This window comes from Bubalus kerabau, chromosome 15 (genome assembly GCF_029407905.1).
Source record: "Bubalus kerabau isolate K-KA32 ecotype Philippines breed swamp buffalo chromosome 15, PCC_UOA_SB_1v2, whole genome shotgun sequence".
NCBI classification, from domain to species: domain Eukaryota; kingdom Metazoa; phylum Chordata; class Mammalia; order Artiodactyla; family Bovidae; genus Bubalus; species Bubalus kerabau.
In genome coordinates, this window is record NC_073638.1 from 76,676,095 (window position 1) to 76,700,052 (window position 23,958).

The window sequence follows — 23,958 nt, forward strand, 5'->3', positions numbered from 1 at the left end:
TGCACCCCCCACCCCCAACCTCGCCCGGCTCGTTCCCACCCCAGGAAAGCCCAAGGCTTTGCTGCACAGAATAGTTTTATAAGGGGTTCCCATCACAGGCGTGAGTCATAGTAGTACTCGGCCATGTCAGGCCCATCTCGCTTGCGCTGCTGGGCCCGGGAAAGCAGGGGTCGGGGCCCCCGAGGCCACGGGTGTTTCGGTCGGACCCCGTAGTCTAGAGAGAGAGAAAAGCGGGTGAGTGGCAGGGAGCGTCTGCGTTCCCCCCAAGTCTTCCCCACACACAGGCTGTGTGGGGTGAGAAGGCCCCGAGGCTGCGGGGTGCTCGCTCCCAGGGCAGGCTCCCCCATCAGGGTGCAGGGTAGGGAGAGGAAGGGGAGAGCCTACCGTCCACCAGGCCGGAGAGCGGCGCCGAGAGTTCCAGAGGGGCTGAAAATTCCTCAGGAACAGCTCGCTGAGGCCTGCAGGAGAAGTTGGGGTGCTCAGTGCTGGCCGGGGGGCAGCCACCACCTCCCAGAATGGGAGCAACGTCTGAGGGTGGGGGGGTCTTGACACCAGGGAGGGGCCGGCCCACCTCAAGAGTTACCTCAGCGGCTGGGGGCGGAGGAGCGCGGCTGCCAGGACAAGGTACAGGACAAAGAGGCTCAGCCCGGCCCTGGGGTGCAGAGCCCCCAGCATGGCGAGAACCATCCTCCACGCGGTCCCTGATCCTGGCTTCTGCCTGCCCCTCCCCCGGCAGGCCGGAGGACGGAACCTGCTGCCCATGCCTGCCTCACAAAGGCCCCCCCGCTCCGTGGCTCCGTGTCAGCAGCGGCTCTGGGGCCCGGCTGGGAAGCTCCCTGCTGAGGCCTGTGGGCTGGTTGTACTGAGGCGGTGGGCCTCCAGGTGCCGAGCCCATCTTACTCTAGACTCACCGCTGAGGGCACAGATAGCTCAGCTCAGATTCCCACCTTGCCTCCCCTCTGTGGGCCTGGGCTTCCTCACCACTGAGGTAAGGTACCTACACAACCTGCCCAGGGACGGGCACCCAGGAGGCCCTGTGCAGAGGTCACAGCCACTGCCCGGAGCCCCGGCATTTCCACTGCTCGCCCAGCCTCCCTCTCCCACCGCCCTCCCTCCCACACTGACTTGCCCCAGGAAGGTCCTGCAGCTGGAGAACCCTGAGAAGGTCCCTGGGCCCTGGCCCACCCAGGCCCCACCGGACAGAGCCCATGCTGAGGGCCTCCCAACAGGCCGCCCCCCGCAGCTTAGCACAGCTGCAGGCCCACCTCCGAGGCTGACACGGACTTCAGCATAGGTGGCAAAGCCTGGGACCTGGGCCTTTCGAGTGTAAGCTTCCCAAGGGCAGGGACTACGGGATGTGTTGGATGCCTGCTGGGTGCTCAGTAAATCCTCGATGAGCGAATAAATGGAGTGTGACATCCGGCCAGAGACTGAGTCTCTTCACAGGCCTGCAGCAAGGCTGTGTGGCCCTCTGCTTCCTGCCTGGCCCCGTGTTAACTCAGTGTGGACCCGGCTCCCTCCCTGGACACAACTGGCTCCCAGGAGCCCCTCCCCTGCCGGGAACCGCAAGTTCAGACGCTGTGGCTCCTCCTAACTCCCAAACCCCTCATTTCCTTGCCTCTGAGAGGAGACGCCACCCTCTTCCTTTGTATACACAGAGTCCCCAAGGCCTGGCTGGGTCACCCCCACCCCTCCTGCCACCATCTTAACTTGGCCCCATCCATGGTTGCAGGCCTCCATCTTCCCCCTGTCCCTGCCCACAGGCCCCCTGCGCAGCGCTGAGGTTTCAAACAGGTCCCTCCCCACCACCTCCCACTCCGAGACATGCCTTGCCTGGTGGGCTCGGCCCTGCCCTCCCCTCAAGCCCCCGCCTCTGCTCGGGCTCCCCCCTACCCCAGCAGGGCCGTCACACCACTGCAACAACTACTTGTGCTGTGTTCTTGCACAGCCTCCACTCCCGTCTGCCTGCTGAAAACACATGAAGTCTCAGCAGTTTAGAAGCCGGCTTGAGTGGAGGGCTCCCTGACCAGGGCGCCCTCCGGCTGGGGCAGGCAAACAGTCTGACCACGGTCCACACACACTTCCACCGACTGCAACAACTCGGAATACGGAGGCATCCACACACCCGTCCCCGCCACTGTCGAGAGTGAGGGAGGCGAGCTGGGCCTGACTCACTTCCACACACGGCATGAGGCCCACAGCACACTACCATGCCCAGCCAAGGTCGCGGGTCTCGAGTGGTGACCACCCACTGCCTTCGCCCCCTGCCCAGGACCAGGACAGGGCTTCTCAGAAGCACTTGGGGAAAGCAGTCAGGGACAGCCGGCCCGTCCCAGGGTGTCTGGGGGCAGCAGAGGCACAGCTGACACAGGGCAGATGGAGCCCTCTCAGAACCTATGCAGCTGCCCGGCCAGCTAGAAGCTCCAGCAGGAGTGTGCGGTCTTCTCACAGCACAAAGGCAGCAGAGACTGAGGGAAGGGGGAGACCGGGCAGGAAGACAGCAGCCGCCGTGCCCAAATCCCTGCACGGTGCCTCCAGGAAGACCACGGGGGAGACGCCGGCTCGTGCCCTGTGAACCCGCGCGCGGCGTCTCCCAGCCCTGCCAACCTTACCACTGCCCAGGGCCGGCCACAGTGCTGGCTGGGGCCTGATGTCCCCATCCCACAGGAGAAAGGCCTTCTGCCCTCGGGCAGGGGTCAGGGCTTGAGGTGCCCTCTGCACTGAGGCAGGCCCCCAGCCCCACGCTCCACCATGGAGCGGGTGCCAGGCATCAGGCCCCGGCAGGGCGCAGGCCGGAAGACACAGGGGCAGCTGTCGTCCACCGTCTGGGTTCAGCCTTGCTGGCCGTCAACAGGGACCAACCGTGCTTGTGAGGTGGGGCTCCAGCTTTCTGGGCTGGAGAAGCCCGTGGTCCCGGTCCTGGCGGGGGCATCCCGGCCAGTGACGAGGTGCGGCGTGTGCTTCCTTCCCCTCAGAATGCAGAGTCGAGAGGGAATCAAGGGCACTCTAGTGGAGACCAGGGTTGTGTACGGAGCCGGGAGCCCCAGGTCAGGGGCATGGAGCAGTCACAGGCGTGGACACTGCCAGAGTCAGTTTTATTAGGGCAGAGGGGCCCAGGGGACTTGAAGAGCTGAGGCACCCCCTGCCCCTCCCCACACCCCACTTCCAGAATGTCCGTCAGCCCCAACTGTAGAAATAAATTTTCTGCCAGTTGGGCAAGTAATCCATGAGCGGCCCTGCAATGACAGAGAGGGGAGCAAGTTCAGGGCTGAGGGCCAGACTCCAATCCGGCTCTACCCAGGGCCCTCCTGAGGCTCCCATCCGCCTGGCCAGAGCCCCCGCCCTGCCACCTCCCCCGCCAGCATCAGAGCCACCTCTGGCCGTGTTTCAAAGAGTTTCAAGCTCACAGAAGTCACACAGCTGTCCCGCTGTCCATGTGGACAGCCCCGGCCCAGGGCCTCTCTGCTGAGGGTGCCTCTCCAAATGGCCAGCAGGCTTCATTCCTCCGTATAGTCCCCGCCCAGCGAAGTTGGTCTCATGTCATTCAAGGAGCTGTCACCCACCCAACCTAACCTCTGGGCTCCCTCTCCCAACTGTGCCAAGAATCAGATTACAAGGAGATACAGGGAGCCGGGCCACACATAAGCTCCGTGATGGTAATTATCACGCCCTCACCCCACGCTTACTTGTGACCAGACCAATGCCTGGGACGTGGTCTGCCAGGAGCTGGAGTAGAAAGAGGATCTTGGCCCTACAACAAAGGAGTAGCCTGAGAAGGGGGCCTGGGTTCCTGCAAACCCAGCGTGTAAAACCTCTGCTGACCACCCGACTAAAGGCAGCGCATCCCAGAAGCCAGGTCACCACGTGCATCGAGGGCATCCTCAGGACAGAAGGCTCTGGTCCAGCCGTCCCCAACCACACGCCTGGGAGGGTCACAGCTCAGCCCACAGCTGGCAGGCAGCCCAGAGCCAGAGACTATGCTGTCTGACAATAAAAAGGGGGAAGGAAACTTCTCTCTCCCCAGACTATATCCCAGAGGTCCTCGGCACCCTGCCCCTGTCCTCTGAGGGACGGGCTCTGGGCCCTCCTCAGTCTGGGCCACTGCTCTAAGGGTGTGGGCTGGTCAGGTTGGCAGGAAGACAATCCAGACTGGAGGCCTGCAACCTGGGAAGCCACCTCTGCAATTAGGTAATCCTCAATTCAGAGCAATACTGGGGCTACAATGCTTCCTCCGTAGAGTGCAAGCCATCTGTGGGCAGAGGTCACGATCTACCGAAGTCTCCAGAGCGTTTTCTCTGGAGTGTGGAAAAAGATATGGCTTTAGAACCTTATGAGCTTTCAAACTGATCTGAAAATAGAAACTGCCAGGCAGTTATTTTCACTGAGGTGGTTATTAAATCTGACCTAAGCTTACTTTCTACCAACTCAGAAAATAAACAGAAGTTGTATGTACAGAGTGTTAAGTATGATTCCAACGATCACTCCAGTCTTTAAGCAGTGTACTTGTTACAACCTGGACAGACCAGATCCTGGGAGCCTCCAGCCTGTCTCACAGCCCCAGTCGCAGTATAGGGACCACTCCTCAAATCTCGGTCTGACCTCAGGTGACCTCTTTGGGAGACTTGGCCCCGAGTCACCCCTGACTCACCCCCAGCAGGCCTCTCTGTGGCTAGGAGCTCTGGACCCTCTCAGGGGATGGAGGGAGGGCTGGGCTAGGCAGGGACAGGCCAGGAGAGAGCACGGGTGTGGGAACTGGCTGGCTGGGTGGCTTCATTTCAGCTGCCCAGCCTCTTTGAACTTAAGTGTCTCCTGTGAGCAGTGGGGAATAACCCAACTGTTAGGAAAGTGGGCGAGCAAGCTAAGGATGGGGAAAGTTCATGCCCACGGTCCCTGGGGCCCTGCCCTCACCTGCCAACAACAGCTTAAGCAGCACACTGGGCAGATGGCCCCAAGAAATTAGGAGTGGCCACACCCAGGTAGCACATGGCAAGCGTTCAGTGAACCCAGATCGGGGAAGGAGGGAGGGAAGGCAGGCGTGAACCAGCCTGGGGAGCCGGGCCTGCTTCCCCTGCTCTGCCCTGCAGAGGGTGCGCCCTGCCGAGCCAGGGGCCAGTCCTTACTCAGAGAAGTGGTCGTAGAACGGGGAGCGCAGCAGGTAGTAGAGCAGCAGGATGGTCCGGCGCCGCAGCTCCAGCCGCTCCCTCCGGGTCAGGCCCTTCCTGTCGCTCAAGAGGCTCAGGCTGGGGGGAAGGGACAAGGTTCGGGCCAGTGACAGGAGAGGCAAGGACCCTGCTTGCCCACGTGAGGCTGGGCCTGCAGCACAAAGCCGGACGGAGGGAATGGGGCCCCAGGCAGGCCCGGCTCACCTGGTCACATCCACGACACCGGACAGGAGCCAGGGTGTCCACGACCGCTGACCCCAGAGGCCCAGGCTAAGCACTGCCGGCCACGGCGTTAAGGATGTCTCCAGCACACGGCCCGCCCTGCCTGCCCCTGTCTATCGCGACCCGGGCCTGGGCTAAGGATACAGTGCAGCAGGGGCCGGGCGATATGCAAGGACTCAGCGATGGTCTCCTGCAGCCCCAGTGGGGTGGGGGCGACGCCCAGCTCCTCCCGCTGCTGCGGGGCCCCCCAGTGCCTGGAGTGCAGGGACGGAGCTAGAACACAAGGGCGGCAGGTAAGCGGCCGGCGGGGCAGGGGGCGGGCAGGCAGTGACGAAAGCCAGGCCCTCGGGCCCACGCTGACCTCAGCACCAAGGTGTCTCATCCAGCAACCTCCCACACTTACTGTTCTGGAGGGTTCGCACCACCCGGTTTGACCGCTTCCCCACATATGACTGCTCCTGGCTACCAGCGCTGTGGTCACCATCTAGCGGGAATAGATAAAAGGTCGTACTGTTAGAGGGACACGTTTCTAGCAGAGCCTACAAGCGAATGCAGGTATAGTGAATGCTCATGGCTACGGGGAGAATGGATAAACCTGTACTAAGGCAGCAGCTGAGTCAAGGACACCACAGCAGAGGCTGTGCCTAGGACCTGTCCATGGCGGGCAGCATTCTGCAGCCCTCCCCAACCTGGGGAAAGGCCAGAATCACCTGTGCAGATTTACCAGCCAAGAACTAAGGCCTCCCAGGCACTGGAACAAGGCAGGGGGGCCGGTGGTCCATGGCGACCACAGCACAGAAGGGGCTGTATCTGGACTTCACCGGTGGCCCAGTGGTTAAGACTCCATGCTTCCACTGCAGGGGGTGCAGGTTCCACCCCTGGTCACCGAACTAAGATCCCACAGGCTGTGTGGCGTGGCCAATAAACAAAAATTTTTAAGAAGGAGGGGAAGGGCATATCTTCTGAGTGCTTTGCTTTCAACATGACCATGAAAACAGAAGCAAAGACTTGCCCCCAACTCAAAGTCAAGGGGGTAAGACCCAAAGGCCAATAGCTGATGGGCCCAAAGCCCTGAAGGGGCGCATCTGCTGGGTACCCTGCCTCATGAGGCTGTGCTCTTGATACAGAGCCAGGCCCAAAGACAAGGCTGGCAAGACCCCTGCTTCCTCCTGATGCTCTGTCCCCTCTTCCCGCAGCCCATAAAAATGACTGAGGACTCCGACGTCAGAAGTCCTGAGTTTAAGTTCTGATCCGGCCTCTGACCTCATCATTCTTTCTCTTCTGTAAAATACCAATATAAGATGACGACGAGGACAAAATGAGTAGATGGGGAGAGGTGTGCCCCATGGCGACAGTGCCATATTCAGGTAGGTCAGCTCTCATCTACCAATCAGCCCCGTGCCCCGTTCCACTCCAGAGTGGGCAGGCACTTACCCCGGGACTGTGCCTGGGTCTCCCTGTCCAGCGGAACGATGGGGGGTGAGGTCTGGAGGCCAGCCTTGAACCAGATCAGCAGGAACATCCGAAGTACAGCCCTGGGTTGGGAGTACGGCAGGGCTGGGGAAGGGGGAGGTGGCTAGCCGGCAGGGGTCCGGGCTGCTCTACTGAACACCGTGGGTACAGCTGGTCTCAGTGACCCCCACCCCAGGCCAGCCCTCCACAGTCCCAACATACTTGGCCAGTTGGATGAGGGCGATGACGAGCCAACGTCCTACTTCGCCCCACACTTTGGTGGCCCCCATCTCCATGAACACCTCCACACACTCCAGCACACTCAGCCATGTCAGTAGCCTCTGCTGGGACAGGGACTGCAAGAACCCCAGGCCAAGAGGTCAGGAGGCCCCCCTGGTTTCAGCTCCTCCCCCAGGGGACACCTCTGACAGGAGACGTAGATGTTCCTCTTCCCAAGACTAAGTGCGTAAGCCTGAGGTCTACTGCTGGGACAGGCGACTCCACCCTGTGAAACCCAGTCTCTCCACCTGATAAGGGCACTAATGCCTGGACTCGTCACCCAATGGCTAGAGGCACAGATGGATGCAGCCATGTCTCGTACTCTATGAGACCATAACGCGTGCTCCAAACACGGGCTGGTGGTTACTATTTTGTTCCTGAGGCCCCTGCTTCTGGCCCTCAGTTTCGGGCACAATTCTTACCACGGGTAATTTTTTCCGAAGTTCCTTCCGTAGGATTCCGTCATTGAGCAGCACAAGCAGGTTAGAGGCAGAGTACACTGAGGGGCAGAGGGTGGCCTTGAGAGGCTGGCTCTGCAGCCTCCACCCCGTCCCCTTCTCCCCAGAGCAGCAGGGATCACCTATTCCCCGCTGTGCTCAACCACCCACACACTATGTGGAAACAACAGGTCCCGCCACCCACTTCCTCAGAGCTCTCCACTCTCCCCAACGACCTCTTGTGTGAGCACTAGAACAAGAAAGGATGGTTTGATCTCTATGACATACCAGCTACTGCCCTGCTGAATAGCACTGGTTATCCAGCAGCCCAGAACTGCCCAACATGCTCCAAAGAGACATGCGAGGTGCAGTCACCTCCTGGCCTTTGCTCTCTCTGCAGCCTGTCCTTGAAATTCTATTCCATCCCTACCTTTTAAAACCCAGCTCATCTTTTCAGGACCTGTGCCTCCTGTACTGACTGGGTAAACACCACTGAGGCAGTTACAGTCTGGGCATTCTGGAATTTGGGAGATTGGGATTTGAATCCTGGTTGAGGCCTTCGGTGGCTGTTCCTTAACCTCACTTAAACTTCTGTTGCCTTAACTGGAGAAGGAAGACAATAACAGTAGCCACTTCACTTGACTGTAGGGAAGATTAACAGAGCAAAGGCAGAAGAGGCGCTTGGCTCAGCCTCCTGACCAGTCAAGGTCCCCAGACATATCTCTCAACTGTGGGGGGTATACGCAACGGCCTAGGACAGTGGACGCTGGACCCCTGTCTGATTCAATCACAGAACTGGATGATCTAACGGGAAATCTAGGAAGCCCTCAGGGAAGCCCTCTCCCACCCTCTCGCCCCCCACCCACCCGAGCCCGGCTCACCCAGCTCTGACAGCTCGTGCGAATCGGCGAAACGACCTGGGGAGAAGGCACAGAAGGAGGCGCCGGTGAGAGTCTGTCTCTCCCTGCTGCTTCGGGTCCCTGGACATTCCCTCCCTATGCCCTAACGGGAACCTGGAAGGAACTCCTCAAGCACAGCGATCACTACCCAGGATCCGCAGGGAAGGGAAGGGGAGGCAGGTGGGGTCAGAGGCCAGAGATCCGAAGGGATGGGTCAAAGGTCAGGGTGGCACCTGCCAGCAGGTAACTGAGGCCGCGCACTGCCGTCTCCAGCTGGGCCGTGGCGGCCGGGTGACGAGTCACGTACTCCTGGTAGCGGAGGCCCAGGAGCCGCAGCTTCTCCATCCTGCCCTCGGGACCGACAGACCCACGGACCGACAGCGCTACTGGCTACGGGGCCCTGCTTCCTGCGCCCTCCTTCCTGCTTCCGGCGCTAGGCCCTCCTCTCTGCTGCTTAACTTCCGCGGGCCACAAGGACGGTGACACGAAGAGCCGTTGAGGCACCCTTCACCCCATTTCTTAAATCACCTCCCACCAGGGTAGCGTTAAGTAACCGCGGGCCTAATCCCGCCCTCCCTAACTCCTTCAGGTCATTGGTTCACACGCTCTCCGCCCCCCGAGCCCGGCGGCCTCAACCGGCTTTTCCGCCTTCCGGGTTTGCTGCCTTGCACCTGCGCAGTTACAGCTCCGAGAAAAAATTCTCCCGCGGCAGCCTGAGCAGTTAATTCTGGAGTAGGGATCAAGAGCCTTTCCAATGGAATGACGAGAGGCTCGAACGGGAGGACTGGCTTTTAAAGGGCTTGGGAGGCAGCGCCCAGAGAGGAGCCTTCTCCATCAGACTTGGGCGGGTGGGGAGCGCGGGGACAGCCTAAGGACAATCGGACTGTGTGCAGGCGCGCGTTTGGCCCGTTGCCTTGTCGCCTGACTTCTCCCAGAGATAGTGCTGAGGAAACTGAGGCAGCGAGAAGTCCAGCCTCCCACTCAAGAGCCCCCTGGCCAGCATCGTTAGTGCCCCGGCTCCCACACGGAGCATGTCCTCCCTCCCGCCGCCCTCCCGCCAAATCGCGCACCTGAACTCCCATCTTCACGGAGAAAAGCCTGGCCTGGGCTTCTGCTCTCCGCTCGGGGTGACCTTAACGAGGATTTTCCCTTCTCTGGGCCTCAGGTTTCCCCATCTGTAAAATGGTTAGAGGGCAGATGGGCTCTTTGAACTCGGGGTCAATTTCACAGCGCTTTTTGGCCCTCCGGTGCATCTTCCAGCTCTCAGCTGCTTCCCAAGAAATGAGAACTTCTCCAGGGAATCTCTTCCCAAACGGGGTAGCCTCCCTGGAAGGAAGTGGCGGCGGGAGAGGAGCGGCCGGAGGTGGAGGGAACGGATGCGCGGAAGAGGCGGCCGCCGATTGGCTGTGGGCAAAGGGGCGGGGCAAGGCTGGGGCCCACGGGACTGCGCCGTTGGGGACCAGGGCTGCAGGTTTATGATACTCTGAGAATAGTACAGTATTTTACTTAATCCTCTCCACCAGATATTATCTCCACAAGAGGAAAGGATCCGCTTAAGAACGCCCCGTCAAGATTGGAATCCTGGTCTAGTCTGACCACAAAATCCAGGCATTTTAACACACCTCACCAAGAAATCACAACCCATCTTTGAGCTGCCTAAGTCTCCTGCCAGCTTAGTTTTCTTCTTTTTCAGATGGAGGATCTAACTTCCCGCCCTGCCCCTGCCAGGGAATGAAGACTCAAGGAGATGTGTCCAGGGCCTCAAGAGTGGCAAACCTCCTGGGGAACAGAGAGGTGGCCATGGGCATCATCTACATTATTTTTCACCACCTCCTGGGTGCCAGGCTCACTCATACTTAACTCCTCCTAGTAACTTGGCCAGATTGGTATGAATTCCATTTCACAGATGGGGAATAAGAGGCCCAAGAAGGGGAATGGACTTGTCTTAGGTCACACAGCATGGCACTGGTCAAAGAGACCACAGTGAGGGTCTCCTGTGATAGGATCCTCTCTCCTACTGCTCACAGCTCAGCCAGAGCAGCAACTGTTGAGGCCACTTGGTCATGAATCAAGTTAGCAACTGGGATTAAGACCAGGGCTCAGGGAATTTGGCTGGGGCTCTTCCTTCCTTCCTCCCTACATCCCCTGCCATCTTAATGAACTTGTTCGCCAAACCTCATCAGCAGTATTCTCGCCCCTGTATCTGAGGCTAGAGACGCAGAGTGAGGAAGGGGAAGTGTGGAAGGCAGAGTGGAAGAGTGAGGAAGGGGACTGTGCAGGGTTTCTTTGGCATTCCCAGGGCTGGTGGTTCCAGTGCTTCTGGGGAGGGAGAGGGGCATGGGAGACAGAGGAGCGCGGCCCCCACCCCACCCTTGGACAGACTATAAGGGACACTGGGGCTGGAGGCTGTTTTTCTTCCCTCCCTCAGGCCAGGGAAGGGATCAGGAGCTCAGCCAGGTTGGCAGCAGCACAGCGGCCTGAATTTCCTCTCCAGATCTTGTGCCTCATTAGGTCCCAGAGACAAAGAGGGTCGTGTGTACGGGAGGCACCCAGGGCAGCCCCGCCCTCCTGGGCCCCTGCCTGAATTTGGTCACCTGGGCTGGGCTTTGAAGGGCCTTTGGGCAAGTTGGACCTGATCCTGTCTCCTTCACTCTGGCCCGAACCACAGAGCAAGACAGCTAGACCTGTTCAACAGGTATACCGAGGTGGACACCAAGGCCCAGAGAAGGGGCCTGGGTAGTCTAAGGTCACATAAAAAAGTCCTGGGTAGAGCTAGGTCAAACGAGGTCTCTGGCCTAGAAGACCAGCACTCTTTCACATGCCCATACCTATCTCCCTTTCCCCCTTCCATACCCCAGAAGAATTTCTTGCAGGCCCAGCAAGGATCTCAGCACCTCAATATCCCCCTGAGTGATAGTTTGAGTGAGGAGTAGGGCCAGTACCATGAGTGACTACCTGACTACCCAGCTCCCTGCACAGACTCCCTGATCAAGCCCTCACAGGGTACCCTATCCACTCCTCCGCAGTCTCTGCTGAGGGGCCTGGGGAGGGATTCACTCACACTCATCCCAGGTCTAGGCTAGAAATGAGGCTCAGGGGACTGAAGTTTCGAAGCTCCAGACACATCAGTGGACCCTACCTCCTTTCATTGCTCAATTCCCAGATGTATGAGGAACCGCATCAGTCTCCATAGTAACCACTGCCCCTGGCCTCCAAAGTCCGAAAGCCAGCCCTTCCTTGCAGACTCCCATTTCCCAGAGAAAGGCATCCTGGCCTCACAGAGCGGGGGAGTGGTCTCAGGCTGGGCTGCTCTGCCACAACTTCTTCCCGGGCTGGGGCCTCTCAGACCCTCACTTGTTACAGCTGGAAGTTGGGCTGAAGGACACTGCCCGGACCCCTCCCTGTCCAGGTCACACTGCAGCCCATCCGTGTTCAGCACATACTCACAGGCCCTGGTTGGGTGCTAGAGGCCCAGTCCGATGAGCTTGTAGGGGAGACACAAGCTATAAACAAGTCAGTGAGGTTACCTTGCAAGAACTAGGAAAACAACAAATCAAGGAATGTGGAAGGAGAGGCTTACATTGTGAGAATCTGATAGAATCCAGGAGCAGGAACCTCAAGGGCAGGTGCTGGGACAGGAAGCCCTTAGGGAGGAGCAGCACTCTGCAGGGTACAGCCTCAGGAGGGTGTTCTAACTGGTCACTTCAGGTCTGCGGGGAGAAATCAGCTGGTGTCACAGGACTGACTGAGGGTTGATTGCTGCGAGGCAGGGGAACCTCAGCACAGGGCCTAGAGCAGAGGACAGGCACTCCGGCTCCATCAACGGTGATGGGTTGTTGGCGGCCCGGAGCGCCCCCCAATCCCTCCAGGGCAGAAGACAGAGATCCAGGCTGGGGGATGGGGGCCTGGCACAACCACGACTGTCTAGGCAAGGGCTGGGGATTCCCGGCGCTGCCCAGGAGGCCCCTGGCCAGCTCCTGGGCAGGAGGGGACCTTCACAAGGCGGTTTCTGCCGCCAGGCCACCTGCACTGAGTTGGGGTGGAGCAGACCGGGAGGAAAGCTGGGACTCCAGGTGCTCCGCGGCTCCTGGGCGGGTCTTGGCCGCCGGCCCCGCCTCCGCCCCCAGAGCAGGTGTCCGGACCCCATCCCCCGCCCCCACCACCACCACCAACCCCCACCCCGCTAGGCCCTTCCTTCCAGCCCGGTTCCCTTTCCCTTATTCTGGCTATTCCTTAGATCCTGGGCCTGGGGACCCTGCCCCTCCCGCAGGGGAAGGTTCACGGGGCAGGGAAGAGGGGGATGGGCTCAAAGCAGGTAGTTTTGAACTGGTCCTTCACGGGTGGCTGCCCCCGAGCCCTCCGGCCACCCTGAGGGTTCCCGCATTTCCTTCCCCAGTGTTGGGGCTCCTGGTAGCGGGGCGGGGCAGCCCTCCCCTCCTCCTTCCCCTGGGGGGGTCTCCCCGCCCCTTCGGACTCTGCCAAGCGGAGGTGAAACCTGAACCCAGGTTGGGGGCGGGGCTGGCTCCTGCTCGGACGGGGCTGGCCTGCCCTCCACCTCCCCTTTCCCTGCACCCCAGCCAGCTTCTGAGAGAGTAAGATTGGGGACCCCACGCCTCTGGAGCAGGTGAGGTGGCGACCCAACGGCGGGAGAGAAGACCGGGTGGCCGTCGGGCCCCGCCGCCCAGGGCTGACCTCGCCTCTCCCTCCCTGGTCCACAGGGCCCGCGATGGAGCCCACAGCCCGGGGTCGTGCCCCGCCGTGAGGACCCCTGCCCGCAGCCATGCTGCTCCGAGGGCGCCCCCGGACGCTGGGGGCCGCAGCGTTGCTGCTGCTGCTGCTGATCGGCTTCTTCCTGTTCGGCGGGGACCCGGACTGTGAGCTCGGCGGCAAGCGGGAGGCGAGGCGGGGTGGGGGTGGCGGGGGTGACCCGGGATCCGTACCCGGCTCGCCAACGCCACGTGTACCTCCAGACGGGCGGCCGCGGTCGCGGGGGGCCGCTACCTTCGATGGAGACCCGCCGGCAGACCCCAGGGGCCACAACCGCTCGGACTGCATCCCGCCGCTGCCGCCGCCGCCCAAGTGCGAGGTAGGTAGGTGCGCACGGCCCCTGGCGGTGGGAATACCAGGGTCCCCCCCGCGCCCCCAAGCCCAGGGACCTGGACACCTGTGGGAATCCCAACACCTGGTTTCGGCTCTGACACTGACCAGCCAGCCGGGGGCGCCCCGGGTTCACACCTGCCCTTCTCCTGGCCTCGGCCTCCCTGTTTGGGAAATGAGGGGGTGTACCCTGGCTCCGTGGAGCCCCCTCTCCACACTCCGGCCTAGCTCCGATGCCAGATGGGGCTCTACTGCCCTAGGCCGGGTCAACCCAACCCCAGGTCCTTCCCGTCTGGAGCCCGCCGACCTGCTGTCCCCTCCCCAGCTCTTGCAGGTGGCCATCGTCTGTGCGGGACATAACTCCAGCAGAGATGTCATCACCCTGGTGAAGTCCCTGCTGTTCTACAGGTACAGCCAGGAGTGTCCCTTTCCTCCCTGGAAGGAGGCTGTAAGAATACCCTGAGCTGGGCAGGGAGCAGCTCGTGATAGCAATCAGTGCTTCCACTTCTGAGCCCCTCGGGGCGGGGCTCTCGTCCCTTGTAGTTCCTTCTGGGGCCCATCAGCTTTCCTCCCGTGTCCTTCCTGAAGGAAAAACCCACTGCACCTTCACCTGGTGACCGATGCTGTGGCCAGGAACATCCTGGAGACGCTCTTTCACACATGGATGGTGCCTGCTGTCCAGATCAGCTTCTACAACGCTGACGAGCTCAAGGCAGGAGCCCCAGCCTTTCTGCCCCCTCGTTCCTCCCAGGGTTTTGGGTATCAGTGGGAGGGCAGGTTAGAGCTGCATGAGACCCCCAGTCCCATCACATCTACTGAAGCGCCAATCCTTCACCCTCCTGGGTACGTCACCCTGAGTATGTTCCGACACTGATAAGCCCTTCTCTTGTGGGCTCACGCCCTGTGCTTCCACCCACAGCCCCAGGTCTCCTGGATCCCTAACAAGCACTACTCTGGCCTCTATGGGCTAATGAAGCTAGTGCTGCCCAGTGCCCTGCCCCCCGACCTGGCCCGTGTCATTGTCCTGGACACAGATGTCACCTTTGCCTCCAACATTGCAGAACTTTGGGCACTCTTTGCTCACTTTTCTGGTGAGAGGTCTGGGACCCCACCCCAGTCAGCCCCCTTCCCTGGCCCATCCAGGCCTCCCTGTGGCCTAGCCCTGAGCTGAGGTCCAGTGGCAGCCTCAAACAGCTCTCTCGTGCCCTCCCTCCCAGACAAGCAAGCGATTGGTCTCGTGGAGAACCAAAGCGATTGGTACCTCGGCAACCTCTGGAGGAACCACAGGCCCTGGCCTGCCTTGGGCCGGGGATTTAACACAGGTGGGGACAGTGTTGAGGGGGGCAGGAGGGCAGCCACTGGTGCTTGGGCCCCTGGGGCTGGTTAGAGCATAGAATGCTTGGGAGGCCCCCAAGAACCGTTCTGTAGAAAGAACGCTGGGAGAAGAGCCAGAAATCACAGTTCCAACCTGGGCTGATGATGCTGGATGACATTGGCCAAGTCACTTGATTCTGCTGAGCCTCAGTTTTCTCATCCATTAAATGGGGGTGATTTTCCCAGCCCTGGGACCACTGAATCTGAGAAGATGGTTGTGGGGGTGCTTTGCCTCCCCTTCACCCCGAAGAGGGTTAGTTGTGGACCCAGCGAGTCCACACTCACGTCTGAGCGGTCAGAAAATATTAACACAGCACAAAAACAAGCATTCGGAAGACACCTTCAGGAGCCTTGGCCCCTGGTCATCCCAGGGGATGGAGCTGGTCATCCCAGGTGGGCATGACAGCCTCTCCCCCCAGCAGGCGTGATACTCCTACGGCTGGACCGGCTTCGGCAGGCTGGCTGGGAGCAGATGTGGAAGCTGACGGCCACGCGGGAGCTGCTCACCCTGCCTGCCACCTCACTGGCCGACCAGGTCTGGGGGTGCCGGAGGGCGGTGGGGGCGGGCTCTGGGCCGAGGTGTGACGGCGACGGTCTCTGCCCAGGACATCTTCAACGCCGTCATCAAGGAGCACCCATGGCTGGTGCAGCCCCTGCCCTGCATGTGGAACGTGCAGCTGTCAGACCACACACTGGCTGAACGCTGCTACTCGGAGGCGTCTGACCTCAAGGTGAGCCAGCCGGGGGGCGCTGAGCGGTGGCGATGGGCTCCCATCCCCCCTCGCCGCCCCCCACCCCGGCCCCTTTCCATGCCCTCCCTGATCCCAGGTGATCCACTGGAACTCACCGAAGAAGCTTCGCGTGAAGAACAAGCATGTGGAATCCTTCCGCAACCTCTACCTGACTTTCCTGGAGTACGACGGCAACCTGCTGAGGAGAGAGCTCTTTGGGTGCCCCTGCCCGCCCCCTCCTGGGGCCGAGCAGGTGAGAGGGAGCCACCTTCCCTTCCCTTCCCTTCCGTCAGGGAGGCTCTGCCCCACCCACCCCCTGCTCCGGTGGGACCTGGGCTTGTTCAGGGCTTGTCCGCCTGCCCCACCCAGCCTGCCCTCCTCTCCCCAATGACCCCCCAGCTGCAGCAGGCCCTGGCACAACTGGAGGAGCAAGACGCCTGTTTTGAGTTCCGGCAGCAGCAGCTCACTGTGCACCGCGTGCACATCACCTTTCTGCCCCACAAGCCGCCACCCCCCCAGCCCCATGACGTCACCCTGGTGGCCCAGCTCTCCATGGAGCGGTGAGGGAGCCGAGGCAGCCCCAGGGCGCATGGTGCGCGGTCTGGGAGTTTCGAGAGGAGGGTTCCACTTGGGAGTTTCGAGAGGAGGGTTCCACTTGGCGGAAGGGAGAGCTCTTACTTCCTGATGCTTGAGGAGTTCCAGGGGCTGGAGACACCGGAGAGATGGTAGAAGGAGCTCGGACTGTGGGGATCACCCAGATGTCGGGAAACTGCCCTCTGTAGCTGTGGAACCATGGGCAAGGCTTAATATCTCTGGCCCTCAGTTTTCTCATCTGTCAAATGAGAAAGTACCCACCTTGTGGGGTAGCTGTGAAGACGAAATAAGCACAGTTCGAAAAGTGCTTGGAAGGGGCTCAGCAAGCCACTGGAGGGGGCTGTCCGTGGCTGCGAGTGCGGGAGGCAGCCCAGTCCTCCCCCGGGCTGACCACCCGCCTCCCCCCAGGCTGCAGATGCTGGAAGCCCTGTGCAGGCACTGGCCGGGCCCCATGAGCCTGGCCTTGTACCTGACAGACGCAGAGGCCCAGCAGTTCCTGCGTTTCGTGGAGACCTCGGCGGTGCTCTCTGCCCGGCAGGACGTGGCCTACCACGTGGTGTACCGGGAGGGCTCCCTCTACCCCATCAACCAGCTCCGCAACGTGGCCCTGGCCCAGGCCCTCACACCCTACGTCTTCCTCAGCGACATCGACTTCCTGCCTGCCTACTCCCTCTACGACTACCTCAGGTGGGCCGGGCTGGGGGAGAGCCACGGCACACAGGTGGGTGTGGACAGGGTCGGGGGCACCCATGGGCCCTGGCGGGGGCATCCCTGCTCCTTCCTGGACCCCAGTATCCGCGCTTCAGGGTGCACTGGCCCCAGAAGCTGGGTCCTACGTCTAACAAAAAGAGAACCCCTGGGCCCAGCGCTGGAGGCAGAGTACCCCCCCCCACCGTTCTCTCCGGTTCACGGGGTGCTCCCTCCTTAGGGCCTCCATTGAGCAGCTGGAGCTGGACGGCAGGCGGAAGGCGGCCCTGGTGGTGCCTGCATTCGAGACCCTGCACTACCGCTTCAGTTTCCCCAGTTCCAAAGCCGAACTGCTGACCTTGCTGGACGCTGGCTCTCTCTATACTTTCAGGTGGGAGAGGCCATGGCCTACCCCTCCCAGCGCTGCAGTTACCCACACTGACCCCCATCAGTCTCAGACTGGCTTCCCGTCCTACCCTGCCCCCCTACAGGTACCATGAGTGGCCCCAGGGCCACGCACCCACAGACTATGCCCGCTGGCGGGAGGCTCAGGCCCCGTACCGTGTGCAGTGGGCAGCAGACTACGAGCCCTACGTGGTGGTGCCACGTGACTGTCCCCGCTACGATCCCCGCTTCGTGGGCTTTGGCTGGAACAAGGTGGCCCACATCATAGAGCTGGATGCACAGGTAAGGGGCGCCCTGCTGTCTCCAGCCTTGATCTGAGAATACCTCTATGCCCAGCGAGGGCTGCCCCGGGTGGCTCAGGGGTAAAGAAACCCACCTGCCAATGCAGGAGGCACAGGTCCGATCCCTGAGTCGGGAAGATTCCCCGAGAGCAGGAAAGGGCAACGCAACCCACTCCAGTGTTCTTGCCTGGGAAATCCTATGGACAGAAGAGCCCGGCAGGCTCATCTGTGGGTTCACAAAGAGTCAGACGTGACTTAGCAACTAAACGGCAGGCCCAAGGGGCTCACTAACGGTGGCACAGCGTACTGTGAAGGGCCCTCTGTAGAACTCGTCTCTGACTTTGGATGAATCTGCTCCCCCCGCCCCAGAGCTTTCATCCTCCCCCAGCCTACACAGTGACTATCCCCCCACCCTCCGCCGCGCCCCCCAGGAATACGAGCTCCTGGTGCTGCCCGAGGCCTTCACCATCCACCTGCCGCACGCCCCAAGCCTTGACATCAGCCGCTTCCGCTCCAACCCCACTTATCGTGACTGTGTCCTGGCCCTCAAGGACGAGTTCCACCAGGACTTGTCCCGCCACTACGGGGCTGCTGCCCTCAAATACCTCACTGCCCTGCAGCAGCCCCGAGGCCCCGCCTGACCTCCGTAGTCGCCGGGGCTCTCACACACACTCCCTGCCGCCACCCCGCCCTCCTGCTATTTAAATTATTTAAGGTCTCTGGGGAGGGGCTGTGGGGGGGCATCTGTGGGGTGAGGCCTGGGGCCTCCGTCTGCTGCTGCTATTCAGGTGGGTCTAGCGTTTCTCGGCCCCAGCTGGTTTGGGGCTGGTTCCTACATCCTCTCAACCGTAACATCCCCTTTTCGTTAAGTTTTAACAGCTCCTTTGCACGTTCCTCTTGGCTTGGGGCATGAGCCAGTCAGAAAGGCTGGGGAGGTGCTGGATCTGGCGAGAGCCCAGCAGTGGGGGCCCCCCCCTGCCCCCAGAGGCTGGGGCTGAAGTGCCTGTGTCCCATCCACCCTCCCCTGCCGCAAACCCAACACCATGAGTCTGAGAGACTTTATTTGGCTTTATTTAGTAAAATGTTAAAATAAATAAATACAAATTGATCAGCTGCTCTGTATCCCCCCCACCCCCTCAAAACAAAACTCAAACAAACAAAAACAAAAACTTTGAAGCACAAAACTCCAAATACAAGTTCTACCAAGACTGAAATCACAAAGGGCTTGGACAAGAGACAGGTTGGGAGCTGGCTGGCACTTTTCTGCTCAGAGCTCACTGACCTCCGGCGGTCCTGCCTGACTGCAGCGTACCCTGGGCTGAGGACCCAGCAACGCCGGAGAGAGGGGCAGGGACCAGAGGCTGCTGTGGGGCTGGTGGAGTCCTCAGGGAACGAGAGCCTTTGCAAGTGGAGAGTGAAGAGAAGTTGTGAGCTCTGCTCTTCCTTTACAGGAGCTATTTTCAGGAGCTCCACTTGGGCTCTCCAAACAGGGAAACTCTCGGCTTCTTCCCCTGTGCTCTGCTGGGAGGGTCACCCTTCGCCTCCTGGAAAGGAGCTGACACTGGGGACGGCTGTAAGTCGGAGAGAGTGGGTCTCCTGTTTCCTGCCAAGGGTGCCCAGCTGAGGGGTGGGGGTGAGGTCCACGGTCTTCCTTTCTACATAGAGCAAGGTCACCTCCATCCAACAAAAGCCACCGAATCTGGAGAACCCAGGGACTGGAAGACGTACCTGGGCCCCCATTCTTCCTCCTACCAAAAAGCCTTCTTCTCCTGGGGTAAAAGCCTCCTAAATTAAGCCCTTTGGATAAATGAGAAAGACTAAACCGTAAAAGGGAATGTAGGGAGGAAACCGTCATGAGTGTGCTGTGTGGGTCGTGGTTTGGGCTGAGAGCCCAAGAAGGCTCTGCTGGCCCCAGGAGTAGGTGGCAGAGATGGCTGGAGAGGCGGCTGCACACGCAGAGACTGCAATGAGCCAGAAACGCGGTCACCCTCACGGGAGAGGCGCAGGGCGAGGAGCCGCGCCCCACTCACATGCCCTTTTGAGCCTGAGCCAAGAAGCCAAAGGGACACTGGGCGCTGGGTGCGAGCCAGAGACCGCCATGGCCAGGGCACAGGCCTCACACAGGATAAGGCCCTGTACATGAGGGGCTGTGTCGAGGGGGGCCTCCCTGTCAGGCATGACCAGCAGGCTTGCCCCAAAAGGGCCCAGTAAGGAAGAATGAGCTCAGCAGAGGTGAGACAAGACCCAGCAGGCTCTGAAAGAAAAAGGGAGCTGCAGGCCACACTGGCAAGAACGTGAGCAGGGAAGATGACAGCAACATGACCTCACTGCCTCCAGGGCACGTCACCTTGGCCACGGGACTGACAAGAGGCCCCTGATCCAGCCCAAGCGGGCAGCTGGACCAGTCCCAGCCCCCGACCAGCGCTCCCCGGCCTCTGAAGCGGCTGCAAGCCGGCTGCCCTCAGAAGCGTCTGTCAGTGGAAGAAAAGCAGCAGAGAGGAAGAGGGAGGTGGGGCGGTCATGAAGGTGTGTCTCAGGTGGTCACAGGGATCCTCGAGTCTGGAGGGACAGGGAGGCTCTTCTCTTGGCAGGACAGTGGAGGAGGAGGACACTGGTGACTAGGGCCTTTTCTCTGCAGTGAGGGGTGTTTGGGAATTTGAGTCCAGAATGCGGGTTTGGGGGCAGGGCTGCAGTCTTCCACTCCGTCATCCTAGGTGACTGGCACAGCAGCTTACATCTGAACTGCAGAGGAATCCGTACCCCAACCCTCGGCAAGGTCAGAGTGTGAATGCTCACAGCAGCCTGCAAAATCCTGGTCAGTTAGTTCCTAGCCCAGCCACCCACCCCTGAATCCCCAGTGGCTCCTTTCTGAGCAAAGGCCTCTTCTTTCAAGAAGACAGGTATTAAGCGGCCACCTCCTATTTCTGGGCCCAGACAAGTCTGATGGGAGGGCTCCAAGACAGGGCGCACAGCCCATCTCTGGGCTCTGAAGCTCCGCCAACCATTCCTTCAACTAGCCCAGGCATCTCCCAAAGCTCCCTGACTAGACATAGCACCTTGGTTTTTGCATGAGCAAAGGGAGCGCCTTTCTTTCCCCCCTCAGGCAACCTTGCAGCCAGGCCCTGACTCTCAAGAGGCTGATGCAGCCCCCTCGTCATCCCCTCTTCTAACAAACATCCCAGGAAGAGAAACTGAAACTGTTGGTAGCGAAGAGACACGTTTTATGTGAAAAGGACTGCTCTGTGGCAGTCGCCTTCAGGGTCCATCTGTCTCTCCGGGCCTCACTAGGTGAGGGAGAGACGACTGGTCCCTTTCTGCCCCCTCCTAGACTCTGGCCCTTACTGGACACAGGGTGGGCTTGGGGGAGATGCTCTGGGAGTGACCGGGCACAGAGTCTCTGCTTCTCTCCTGAGGCCAGATGTGTGCCATGGGCAAAGGTCTCCAGCAGGAGGGCACACGTGACAAAAACTTATTTCCCACAAGGCAAACATGATAGAAATGGTCCAAGCCTTTCAGAACCCTGGTTTTCTCAAGAAGGCGACAGGCCAAGCCAAGGCAAGCACAGCATTCTAGCCAAAGGTCACCCAGGAAGCTTATGGGTGAGCAAAGTGGGGTAAGACTACCATCTCCAGTGCCTGGAGCCAGCAGGCAGAGAAAGTGGCTGGAGATACAGACCTCTCTTCAAAGGTGTGATGACACGAAGGCCGCCCAGGGACTCCCTCGTCTCAGAGAGACCCTGTCCCCTCAAGACATCTCACTCCCATGTCCTCTCTAAGCACCAAGGGCTGATGCAGCCAGCCTGCTCCCTGCACCCTTCAAAGCCAGGGTGTGTGGGCACCAATGAGCTTCACTGGCCACTTCCTTCAAAGCTGTCCCCCAGGCACTCGAAATGCTGGTGGCTGAAAGACCAAGAGCAGCACCAAAGGAAGGGATCTTATTTAGGCACCAGCCTTTTGCTCCAGCAAAACCCGAGGAGACAAGGAGCAGGGCCCTGACACCATCCACGCTCCATGTGGGCTCCAGAAACAGGAGCCCCACTCCCTGCACCAAGCAGGGAGGACAGTCTTTCCCGAGGAGGGGAGGATGGTGGGAGAGCGCTGCCCCTGCCTGTCAGGGCTGCAGCCTTCTGGAGGACAGAAATCACGGAGACTAGCCCACCAGTCTTGAGACACAAACACAGCAAAATGTCATCATGATCAGCAGGTTCTGTGCTAAAAAATTATAACTACACAGCATTTTCTCCAGTTCTGACACCTTTTTAATAGAAATCACTGTTTTTAGGAAACAAATAGCACTTTTGTAATTTTTTTTTTACAATGTTTCTTACCTTGATCTTAATTTAAGTAACACTAGGAAGACCTCAATATCTTTTATTTTCCTTTTTAATTAAAAAAAAAAAATTGTTGTTGTTGTTTTTTTCCCCCAGATACAAAGATTTTTGCCCTTGCATAAAAAAACAGTGCCCCGAACGCTGACACAAGGACTGACACACTCACTGGACCTCACTGACACTATGATTCCTATTCTACCATGCAAGGTCTCGACTACCCTTAAGTGGACTGTCAGCCTGAAAAACAGCTTTTCTATTCCTTATTTTAGTTTTTGTTACCAAAAATGTAAAATAAACAACAAAATAAAACTTTCTTTTTTTAAAGAAAAAAGGAACAAAAACAAAAATTAAAAAAAAAAAAAAAAAAAAGAGAGAAAAGAAACATCTCCATTCGATTCACACACACCTGGCCGCGTGCTGCTTCGCTCAGGATCTTCTCTTCTTATAAATATAGAAAAGGGATGGAGCTTGTTTTCAAGTAAAACCACTGATCCACCATTTTTCCTTCCTCGACACACACACACACCCTTCTTCCCTGCCCCGGGCAAGGGCCACCTGAGGCCTGGTTCTGCTTGTTCTTGGAGAGGGAAGGTAACCGGCTCACCCATGGGGATGGCACCAATTTGCCAAAGCAGGGAAGGAAGCTGGGGAACGTGGGGGCGCCCACGGTCGGGGAGTGGGGTGCTCCGGAGAAGAACCAGGTGGCTGGTTCTTGGTGTCCGTCTCTCCGGGCACGGTGCCCTCTCCAGACACTATGAAATACTGCTTATTCGGTACACTGTTCCCACCCCGGCTCCCCCCCTCCCCGCCCCCACCCCTCCTCTGGGCACTGGGGTTGGTGAAATCTCCCTTTCCTCTTTTTGGTTTTATAGTAGTGAGAGTTTAGAAACAGAAAGCCCACGCACTCTTTGGACTTGTCTCTCCACCCAGACAGACGGCTCGGCAAAGAAGGGTCTGGAACCTGCTCTCCCTCCGCCCGGCCCTGCTTCCCCCCCGACCAAACAAAAACAAACCCATCGTGGCTGTGGAGGCTGCTGCAGGCACACACTGGTGTATAATAGAGAGAGTAAATATATTATTTCACTTGGCATGGTGCTGGCAAAGAACCTCCAGCTGGCACTATTTCATGTAACATGGTCCAATCTTTGCATGTACACACAGAATAAGAAGGATCAATTGGCAAACTCTGGTGCCACCTGGCACAAGCATCTTCTCTCTCTCTGGAACCAAAGAACCAAAAGAATTCTGTACTTTCCAGAAGAAATCCGGCTTGGCTTTGCTAGAGTCTTCAGTGTTTTGCTCTCCTTGCCGCCGGGATCTTGTGGCTTATCCTAGCGGGGCTCTGTTATTTAGTCTCTTCCCCCGGGTTACAGTTCGCTGTGCAGCTCTGGGAGGAGGAGGAGGGCGGGGAGGGGGCCGGCGTGGAGGTGCTGGCGTTGGCAGGGGGCGTGCAGTCCGGGCCATTGGAGAGGGCCCCCACAGTGGCCTCAGAGTCTACAGGTTTGGAGAGGTCGATGCCATGGATGAGGCGGATCAGCTGTTTTACCTTCTCCAGGGAGCTGTGCATCTCCTTCTGCCGGGCCAGGATGGTGTTCTTCATTTCCATGCATTTCTGCAGCCAATGAGAAGGGCAGTGGCACTGAGCCTCCGGCTGTCCTGACAGGCCCGGCAGCCCTCTCCAGACACAAGAATCCCTGTGGGCTAGGGTGCAGCCCTACACCTTGCTCTGCTCCACCTCGAGTGGGCGCTGCTACCCAAGGGAAGGAGGAGGCCCGAGAGGCGAGAGAGAGGCAGCGAGTGAGCGGCTTCAAAGCCCACTACTCAAAACTAGGACTTACAGCCAAACATGAATCACCGCTATAATACTGTAAAATGAAAGGCATTAAAGAAAAAGGCTCTCACAGCTGAGCTGAAGCTGCTTTCAGCAGGTCTGGGTATGCTTCTACCCTGCTAATATGCTGACATGCTCCGGACCGAGCTGAGCTTTCCAGGATAGACACAAGCCGGC

General features: G+C 59.4%; 4 protein-coding genes across 19 annotated transcripts in view; 1 reads left to right on the plus strand and 3 right to left on the minus strand.

Moving 5' to 3' along the window:
* Positions 1-44: 44 nt before the first annotated feature.
* Positions 45-9,811, minus strand: FREY1 (Frey regulator of sperm-oocyte fusion 1). 2 transcript variants are annotated; one of them, XR_008702648.1, is made up of 3 exons: positions 9,522-9,811; positions 385-458; positions 45-214 (listed from the first exon to the last, which is right to left on the minus strand). XR_008702648.1 is itself a non-coding variant. In XM_055546955.1 (3 exons), exons 1-3 carry the CDS (start codon positions 760-762, stop codon positions 93-95), a joined length of 375 nt encoding a protein of 124 aa, XP_055402930.1. In that variant the 5' UTR covers positions 763-1,619; the 3' UTR covers positions 45-92. The 2 variants fall into 2 exon arrangements, 1 of the variants encoding a protein (XP_055402930.1); XM_055546955.1 differs by lacking the exon at positions 9,522-9,811 and adding an exon at positions 584-1,619.
* PEX16 (peroxisomal biogenesis factor 16) lies at positions 3,077-8,973 on the minus strand. The gene is made up of 11 exons (XM_055546953.1): positions 8,685-8,973; positions 8,434-8,469; positions 7,538-7,614; positions 7,059-7,192; positions 6,819-6,919; positions 5,788-5,868; positions 5,529-5,657; positions 5,367-5,439; positions 5,121-5,240; positions 3,687-3,751; positions 3,077-3,236 (listed from the first exon to the last, which is right to left on the minus strand). Exons 1-11 carry the CDS (start codon positions 8,794-8,796, stop codon positions 3,178-3,180), a joined length of 987 nt encoding a protein of 328 aa, XP_055402928.1. The 5' UTR covers positions 8,797-8,973; the 3' UTR covers positions 3,077-3,177.
* A 3,420-nt stretch (positions 9,812-13,231) lies between the features above and the next one.
* On the plus strand, positions 13,232-18,448 carry LARGE2 (LARGE xylosyl- and glucuronyltransferase 2). 2 transcript variants are annotated; one of them, XM_055546972.1, is made up of 14 exons: positions 13,232-13,310; positions 13,422-13,537; positions 13,874-13,956; positions 14,137-14,260; positions 14,468-14,639; positions 14,766-14,870; positions 15,345-15,457; positions 15,528-15,653; positions 15,751-15,906; positions 16,053-16,213; positions 16,656-16,934; positions 17,176-17,325; positions 17,426-17,621; positions 18,052-18,448. In XM_055546972.1, the coding sequence occupies exons 1-14, from the start codon at positions 13,232-13,234 to the stop codon at positions 18,259-18,261; spliced, it is 2,070 nt and encodes a 689-aa protein (XP_055402947.1). In that variant the 3' UTR covers positions 18,262-18,448. The 2 variants fall into 2 exon arrangements, with proteins under 2 accessions (XP_055402947.1, XP_055402946.1); XM_055546971.1 differs by having other exon boundaries at positions 13,232-13,537.
* Positions 18,449-18,673: 225 nt separating this feature from the next.
* The window catches only part of PHF21A (PHD finger protein 21A), a 195,852-nt gene continuing 190,567 nt past the window's right edge, over positions 18,674-23,958 (minus strand). For all 14 annotated transcript variants that reach the window (XM_055546965.1, XM_055546968.1, XM_055546970.1 and 11 more), the window contains one exon: positions 18,674-23,562. In XM_055546965.1, coding sequence (XP_055402940.1) covers positions 23,296-23,562 — 267 coding nt within the window. In that variant the 3' untranslated portion in view covers positions 18,674-23,295. The remainder of the gene's footprint in view (positions 23,563-23,958) is intronic.